The 9,481-nt window shown below is 39.5% G+C and overlaps 1 protein-coding gene across 1 annotated transcript; it reads left to right on the forward strand.

Moving 5' to 3' along the window:
- The first annotated feature begins 540 nt into the window (after positions 1 to 540).
- On the forward strand, positions 541 to 4,574 carry LOC311085506 (uncharacterized protein). The gene is made up of 2 exons (XM_084118005.1): positions 541 to 785; positions 1,019 to 4,574. Exon 2 carries the CDS (start codon positions 1,518 to 1,520, stop codon positions 3,819 to 3,821), a length of 2,304 nt encoding a protein of 767 aa, XP_083974131.1. The 5' UTR covers positions 541 to 785; positions 1,019 to 1,517; the 3' UTR covers positions 3,822 to 4,574.
- The last annotated feature ends 4,907 nt before the right edge of the window (positions 4,575 to 9,481 follow it).

Here is a 9,481-nt window from a genome sequence, read left to right on the forward strand (position 1 = left end):
AGGCTGAGTGAAGCCCAACTGAATCTACAGATTTTAATCCGTAGTGCAGATCTACACTGTAACGTGTATATTTAAATTAACAAAAAAAAAAAAAACCACAAAATTGGTCAAAGTCTATGGACGGGATTGTTATTAATGTGAAAGAGTATCGATTTAATAATGATATTTTGCAGCATATCCCCCTACTGGACGCATCAGGAACAACAGGGGCGTAAAACTGTCAGGGGCGTATATCTACCGGCTCCAGGTCTGCAGCCTCCCCATATAGGGCTTGCCTGTACTTTTTTCACTCCTCTCATAGCAGCCGCCTACTCTCGACTACACTTCAGGCGAGGCAAAGGCGCATCTCAAACAAGCCTGTTACTACCTGTCATATCTCAGTATCGCTTTATAGTTACCTGTCCTGTCCTACCTGTTTCTTTGAAACCGGCCGTCATAGCCTACTACACCTATCATTGGCTAATTTTCTTTCCTTGAATAATTTCCTCCTACCCGGGGCTGGAGTTGGAGCTGAGTCGCGAGGAGAGGGGGAAAAGAAGCACGTCGAGTTTGTCTGATTTGTCATAACCAAATGTTTTTGGCAAAACACGAATGAAGTTCTGGCAGCTCTTTAACGTAGCCTCATATGTTGTTTTTGACACAAGATTCGGTGCTTCGATGTCGAACTAACTTTCTCTTTCGAGTCGAAAAACATTTGTTTCCACAAAATCTGAATTAATTTTTCAGTGGAAAAGTTCAAATGATTATCTTTATTTGGCTCGTATTGTGTTCATTCCTCGTGCTTGGTAAGACATTAGCCTTTTTGTTACAATCTCTCTGACGAATGTGATTTTGTATTGGTTTTGAATATCGGTAGGCCTAATTAATATTAATCGTCAGGGGTCTAAGAGTGACGACTGACGAGTCTGAAATATAGACGTACAATGATCTCTGTGTGCACATGTGTGTTGTATGATGTTTATTAAGTTGTTAAAGATCGTCCATGACTGAAACTTGAAACTTTTCATTTTATCTCCAGGTTTGTCTGGCGTTGATACAGAAGTTTCAGCGATGGAGGGAGATTCAGTCACTCTAAACACTGATATTATAAAAACCCAACAAGAAAGAATGAAATGGTATTTTAAAGGGACACGCATAGCTGAAATCAATGGAGATCAGAGCAGGGCCGCGGGAAGTGGGGGTGCTGGGGGTGCTGCAGCACCCCCTAGTGGCGAGAGGGAGATTTTTTTAAAATGTAGGCCTATTAAAAATATTTTGCACAATTTATAAATTCCTTATGAATATTTTAGGAAATGATTTTGACACGTAGGCTATTACGTATATTTTGGATTTTAATTTCATTATTTTGAGGCCTAATCAACACAGGTTCGGAAGTTACGTTGTCAACGTCACAGGCAGGCAGGTTATTGGTCGCCGAGTAAAGAGGTTTCGCGCTCGTTCCATGCAGAATACATCCATCTTTGGCAGCAGCTGACTAGTAAATTTACATAGTTTAATGACAGAAACGAGAAGGAAATATGGCACAGAAACGGATTTTGGATTTTTTTGGAAAACCACCAGTGAAGAAATCTAATACCGCAACCATGACAACGGAGTCTGTCCGCCCGCCTCTGCCTGCAGTTGAACCGGCAGGCCCAGCCCCAGCACCCGCAACCCAACCTAGCGTGATTGGATTAGACAAGCCCTTCCAGCCAACATCCAGTTTCAAATTTCCCGCACGGCGTTGTGGTAATGAAACGTTCTCACGTTCTGTGGCACCGGCTTGGTTTGCTAGATGGCAGTGGCTGCATTATGTGGAAGAGACTGATCATATTTTGTGTTTTGTTTGCCTGAAAGCAGTCGAAAAAAAAGTCATACCTAGAGACAAATTTAAGAAAGACAACCCCTTCGTGAATGCCGGCTTTTCAAATTGGCGTAAAACCACTGAAAAATTTAACGAGCATGAGAGATCAGAGTTGCACAGCGAGTCAATACAAAAGTTGGCCGCTTTGGATGACGTCCCCATCGATGCTCGCTTATCCAGCGCTCATGCCAGAAAGCAGGCTACTGCCCGACACTGTTTGGAGCTTCTCTTCAGGACCATCCGATTCCTTGGCAGTAAGGGAATTGCCTTCAGGGGCGACACCGCACGCGAAGGAATACTGTATGAATTGATGCTGGAGCGCATCTATGATCTCCCTGAAGAAAGAAAGTGGATAGAAGGAAGAGACAACTGGATGTCGGACACTATACAAAATGAAATAATTGAAAAGTTTGCTCATGCAATCCAGAGGGAAATTGTTGCCCGCTCATCGCACTGCCGATTTTATGGCCTCACAGCTGACGGTACAACTGACATTAGCACCACTGAGCAGTTCTCCTGCTGTCTGAAATATGTTGACAGCAGCTTGGAGCCTCACACTGTTTTTTTAGGATTTTATAACGCCCGGGACAGCACTGGAGAAACTCTTTTCAGTTGCATCAAGGATATTTTTTTAAGACTAAACATCCCCATTGAACGCATCGCAGGATTTTGTTTTGATGGAGCAGCTAATATGTCAGGGTGTTTTTCAGGCGTGCAGGCTCGGCTTAAAGAGTTAAACCCGCACTCACTTTATGTGCATTGCAGCAACCACTCACTGGATTTGATTCTTCAAGAAGCTGCGCGTGAAGTGAGTCTTGTAGCCGATACTTTAAACTTTGTTCAGGGTGTCTCATCTGTGATTAGAGAGTCATCAAAGCGAAAACAGCTCTACCAGTCGTTTTTTGGCTGTGATGAGGTTTCTGTCAACATCTTAGGCCTTTGCCCGACAAGGTGGTGTATCCGTGACATGTCCATTAACCGCGTCACTGCAGCTTACCCCGCTCTCCTGACTACACTGCACGAGCTGAAGGATGACAAGAGTGTCAGGGGGGACAGCAGAGCAAAGATCGGGGGACTCTACAAACAGGCTTTAAAAGGGAGAACATATTTTGGTCTTTTATGCTGCCATGCCCTGTTCGAACCCTGTGAAGCAGTTGCCACAAGCCTACAGAGTGCCACAGCAAGTGCGCAAGGTGCACTGGAATGCACAGGTGTGCTGAGAGAACAAATAGCCACACTCCGGGATGATGCAGTTGTGGACGAGCTGATCCGCAAGGTTGAAACCTGCGCATCACAAACCTCCCTGAAAATGCCAGACACCACCACCCCTAGAGTGAGCAAAACCCCAGCTCGCCTTCGCCAAACTAGAGAGCCGGAGGCAGTCGCACATGGCGCACAAACAGTGGATTGGCGACGTAGCTTTTTCGAGGCTATTGATGTGATATCGGCGGAGCTGGACAGAAGATTTGATCAGTCCAGTATGAAGCTTGCCGCAAAGCGAGAGAGGGCTGTTATCAAAGCAGCAGAGGGAAGAAGCGTCAATCTGGAGGCCCTTCAGCTCCCGGAGGAGCTTGATACAGACCGCCTTGAACTCCAGCTCAAAATGCTTAGGCCAAGCATCGCCAAGCAGCTTGCCGATGTCACAAAAGACAGAGGGTTTAAGTGTGTCACAGTCCAAGATGTAGCATCATGTTTGATAAAGCTCCAGCCACAAACAAGAGCCATGTTTTCAGAGATAGAAAATCTGATCGAGTTATGTCTGTGCCTACCCATCTCCGTGGCCTCATCCGAACGCACTTTCTCCGCCTTGCGTCTTTTGAAGACATGGGTACGCAGCACCATGACCCAGAAAAGACTCACACACCTTTCGCTGATGCATACCAACACAGACATTCTGAACTCCCTGGACATTCGTCCCCTCATGAGAGACTTTATCTCCACGACCCCAGAGCGCACCTCGACATTTGGACACCTGTAACCAGGGCCTGTAGCTCAGGTAAGACATGGTGCCGCCGCGCTTATAACATTTATTTTTTTGGCAACAAGTAGTACACTATAGTATTTTTGTAAGGTGGTGGGGATGGAGATGGAGAGTATTATTTCGATCGTGTGTTCTTTGCGTAATGGTAGTGGAGAACTGTTAAATAACGTTTAAATAGTCTGAGTCGGAGATTATTTCCTTGTGGTTTGTGTAAAAAGGTCGGAGATGGTGACAGAAAGCTTTATATTGCGTAATGGATGTGGAGAACTGTTCAATAAATAAATTGCTTAAATAGTCAGAGATTATTTCCTTGTGGTGTGCGTAAAAGGATTTTGGAGTTAATAGAGTTGCGTGTGAAATAAACGTGCAACGCCAGCTGACCAAATCGATTGCATTGTTATAGCGTTATTGTGAAGTTTGATTAATATTATATGTTGTTGTAATATTATTTGTTGTATCTAAATATGTTGCATGCCATGTATGTATAGGCTATCTGGAGTTGTAACGAAAGTAATTATTTCGTTTTCTTTCGATTATTTTGATTATTTCTTTCGATTATTAAAGTATTATTTCTGCTTCTGCTTCTGCTTCAGATTAATAGCGCATAAATTCATCTGAGAACTGATGTCTGTTTGTTTCAGACCCTGGCTGTGTGCACTGAAGTGTATATGACAATAAAGTAGTAAATCTCAATGTATTTATTTTTAAAATGTATTTTAAATAGGCCTATAGGCTCATAGGTTTTTTGTCAAAAAAAAAAAAAAAAAAAAAAAAATTCACAGCACCCCCTGTTCAAAATTACTTCCCGCGGCCCTGGATCAGAGTAAGATCTGTGAAGATGATGCATGTTCTGAGAGATTCAGAGACAGACTGAAGCTGGATCATCAGACTGGATCTCTGACCATCATGAACACCAGAAACACAGACTCTGGAGAATATACACTACAGATCATCAGCGGCAGAAGTGAAAAGATCTTTAGCGTTACTGTCAATGGTGAGTGTCATTTAATAAGGTTTATTTTTAGGTTATGTTTAAAAGGTTAGTTCAATTGTCATCATTTAGCCTACTTACCCTCATGTTGTTCTAAAACTCATAAGTTTTCTCATAAGAAGACTCATAAGAAGATTTCTGTCCCTCCATGGTGAATCTATTGTTTTTTTGCTTTTCATGTTTGGTATCATTTTAAATACTTCAGTGCAATTGCTAAAATGGTCTCAATTTCACAGTAGTCAAATATAACATAACGAATATTAAAAATAATTATACCATGGTCTGGGTGAATACCCGATTCTGATTGGCTGCAGGGTGTCCGTTAAAAAGTGATAATGTACACCATCACTGATCAACTGCTGCGGTCAGGTCGCTGTGGCCACGTTGCTTGGCAACGCCTGTATACGGGAGATATTAAATAGTGCGCTCGACTTAATAAATAAAAACCCCTCATGATTTTTACTCTAAAACACATTAAAGTATTATTAATAGATTAAATATTTCTTTCTTTCGTAAGTGACCATGGTATAAGCGGGTTAATGCCCGACGAGGTGTCCATTGTCAGGTATAAATGGACTTCGGCGGAGGCTGCGCGTCGGACGGTTCACGCCTCACCGTCGTCCATTAATACCCGATAATGGACACCTCGTCGGGCATTAACCCTTACATAAATTAGAGAGTACAGTTCTCCTGTTCTGGGTGGTGTCCCTTGAAGATTATAATCATTGCTCCTCTCCCCAAAACCTGGTGTGACTCTTTGGGGCACATTAACAGGCCCAACACAATTCCAAAAATATTGGTGTAGTAAATATTTACAACTCCTATTTTGTTCTGGTCTGGGTATTTAATGGAAACTGGCAAACAGTAATTGGGATTCTGTAACAAGAAAACCCCCGCGCAGAACTGTGTCAGTGTCTTGAGTCCTCACACACTGCTGTATGTCTCCCCACTGTATGGATTTCTCACTCTTAGATTCATCTTTGAGCAACTGATGTCATGTATTTATTATTTCTGAATTGGCTTCTTATTGTTTAATTGTGTAATTGGAATGATCTTTTTTTAAGTGGGCCATGCTCAGTTTGTAGCGGACCCTGTCCTAATGTTGGCCAAAATTGGACTGATTATTTTTAAGTTTTATTGAACATCACACATTCATGCAAGTGAACTGACTCCAGGCAAAACACCAGAAAAGACGAATAATAAATCAAGGGTACAAAAAGTGAATTAAACTCATATAGGCCTACACAAATGTATGGCTCCCTGTTGCATACTCACAGAATATGACCAAAAAAAAAAAAAAAAAACACTCTAAACTTATACAGTTGATTATGACAGACAGAACTTATAGCTACTTTTACCGTCGACTGCTGAACATTGTGCAGAATTGTGCACTCTCAATTTTCAAAATAATACTCCCACATACCCCGATATAAGCTGTAAGTAGCTGGTTAAAGCTGGTAATTACATGGTTAATAAATTATGTTTGAACTTATTCTGACCTGCTGCTCATCTATGTATTTTTCATAACGGGTAATATTCATGAGGCTTTTAAAATAATTGGTTGCATGAATTCACAAACATGTATAGAAGTATTCACTTAACCATATTAAAAAAAAAAAAAAAAAACCTTCCCTTTAAAACCTCACGTATCGGGCTTATGCTACTCTGATTAATGCCTGAACTTCCTATTTTGAGCACTTCTTGCGTTGTTTTTGCCTCTTCTTGATGACTCGCTTAATTTAGTCCTAATTTGTAAGTCGCTTTGTATAAAAGTGTCTGCTAAATGACTAAATGTAAAATGTAAATGTAAATGTATAGAGAAAGAAAATATGAATCAGGATGTGTTGCAGTTGCATAATAGTTGTAAGATCCACGAGACTCATGTATGTTTGTCTGATGAGTAAATGTGTAAATCAATGATGTTCATCTGCTGTTTGTTTGTGCTACATTAACCAAAAAGTGATTTATGAACTGTTCGTTTCTTCTTCAGGTGTGTTTGTTGGTTCAGTTGAAGTGTCAGTGATGGAGGGAGATTCAGTCACTCTAAACACTGGTGTTCAAACAAACCAACAAGATAATATTAAATGGTATTTTAATGACACTCGCATAGCTGAAATCAGTGGCGATCTCAGTAAGACCTGTACAGATGTTCAGTGTAATGAAGGCACTGAGAGATTCAGAGACAGACTGAAGCTGGATCATCAGACTGGATCTCTGATCATCACAAACACCAGAAACACAGACTCTGGAGAATATAAACTACAGATCAACAGCAGAAGTCCAAATATCTTCAGTGTTACTGTCACTGGTGAGTCATTTAATGCATGTTTAAAAGCATTAATAATATTAAATCACATCATTGTTTTTTTTTTCTTTCTGTGTACCTGTATATTAATTCACACTGTCTAAAGAGGTTTTCTTCAAAAACACATTTACTGTTAAAGTGGAATTTGTCAATTAAACTACATACATTTATTTTGATTTAAAACTGAATCATTACCACTAATGTGCTGTGAGTTTAAAAAATTGCTGCAGTTGTGTTCTAGTAAAAAGTTTCTCATAATAAAATCTCTGACCTTAGATTAGTATTTGATGTAAAATAAGTATGGCTATGTTTGGCACAAAAACTGTTTAAAACTTTTTTTAGATTAAAGTTTAGAAAGGTGACAGATCTAGTTTAATCGGTTTCATTTCCACAGTTCTCTCAGGATATGTAGGTTTTATTTTCCTTCAGCAAGAAAGAACCAGTCTATGGAGGGAGAATGACACTTTAATAGCCAATATTCTGCAGGAAAACCGCAGACTTGGCAACAAATCTAAAAAAGGACATGAAATCATGAACAATAAAAAAAAAAAAAAAAAGACATGACACTAGTAAGAAAGAAGCACAGACTTCTGATATATGTCTATGAGACTGTCTGCGCTGTTTTCACAAAGCATATTATGTGGCATTATGAATCTTGCCATTTTTATATTATCAACAGGAAAAATGCATAAAATAGTGCTACTGTTTTGTGTTGAGCAAGCAGTGTTGTGATGCTGCCGTTCTTCAAAATCACACCAGATGGAGCCATTTATCAGTTAAATCAGAGTTAAATCAATATAGTCAGAAAAGTGTAAATATGACTCAAATTATTGATATATTGATAAATATTATCATTCACTCTCTAGTCATAATGACTGCCTATCTTTATCTGTTCCAGATTCAGGTCTGTCTCCTCCAGATTTTCTACATTCAGGTGTTGTAGGAGGAATATGTGCTGGTGTTGGTGTTGGTGTTCTGCTTGTTGCTGCAGCTGTATTTGATGGTGTGATTTACTATTGCAGGCTATCGAAGCAGGAAAAAATGGTATTACATACCGATTACTTAACAAGATTGAAAATATGAGTGGGAAAAGACTTGTTAAAATGTTTGAAAATGAATTTTTAGTCTAACTAACGAAAGTAATGAGTGTTTAATTGAGTTTGTTGTTGTTTAAACAGACATCGAGAAGCAGGACCAGCGTGATCAGGTGAGATTCTGTGTGCAGTAAATCTGTCTGCCTGCTGAAAACCCTGAGTTTACTACAGATTATATGTATGAGAGCAGTATATGGTGTGTCTGTAACACTGTGTGCATGTTGTGGCTGCAGAAAAAAATAACTGTAATGATAATAATAATTTACTATTTAAGAATTTGTACTTTAAGAACAGTTATATAAAAATGTTTATATTATTATTACATAATTATTTATATGATTTATATAATTATTTATTTAACATTCTGTGTATTTAACACCACTTTAGGTGTGTTGGAAACTCAGAATCGAAAGACCAGGAGACTTGGTTGTTTCTTCAGCAAGATTGTTTATTGAAAACACGAGCTGTCGGTCGCTGCAGTCACCAAAGTCTGAATCTGTGAAATGTTTTCTTACAGTATACATTTAGGTGCAGGAACCATAAAAGACAGGTTTAGGAACCGGTTCTAGACTGAGAGTGCTGCCCACCCTAATTCACTCAGCATATCTATTCAAATGCTGAGACCCGAGTACAGGACCGGCAGGACTCTCTCGTTAAAACACAAAATCCGAGAGCCTTTAAGAGTTTCAGTAAAACAGGACTGACCGGAGTCTTTTGCTAGAAAACTCTGATAAACATTTTAATAAATTTGGAATACCACAGGTGTAATATAAATGTAAACAGTAAGTAGTTTTTTGTCCTTTATTTTATCACTATGTAACCTGAGGTTCACAGATGAGGCACAAATTACTCCCAAACTAAATAATAAAAAATATAAAGCAAAAAGATCTTGCAACTTCATTTAGAAAGTAAGTGTCTTATTAGAACACACGATTTACAATAGTATGATTCTCTAGTCTCTTGATTCTCTAGTCTCTTGTATTTCTCTTGTATTTTTGTGTTACAGAATCATCAACCCTGTTCATTTCTTTTACCATCGGTGAATCTGTGTTTTCTTACAGAATCATCTAGACGACTCGTCCCTTCATCAGACTGTACCTCTAATGGGGAATGCTGCCAATGGGATATCCTCTAATAATCCAACTGAAGCTGCTAAAGAGACATCACTATAACATTGTTTTTTTTTAAAGCTGCTGTCCGTAACTTTTTTGGGTTAAAAATTATCCAAAATAAATGTTTGAGCAAGTACATAACCAGCCAGTGTTCA

The sequence above is a fragment of the Abramis brama genome, assembly GCF_963993115.1.
Source record: "Abramis brama genome assembly, chromosome: 6".
NCBI lineage: Eukaryota > Metazoa > Chordata > Actinopteri > Cypriniformes > Leuciscidae > Abramis > Abramis brama.

What these genes read in the sequence shown, in the direction of transcription:
- LOC311085506 (XM_084118005.1), top strand. Translation starts at nt 1,518, where the DNA reads ATGGCACAGAAACGGATTTTGGATTTTTTTGGAAAACCACCAGTGAAG.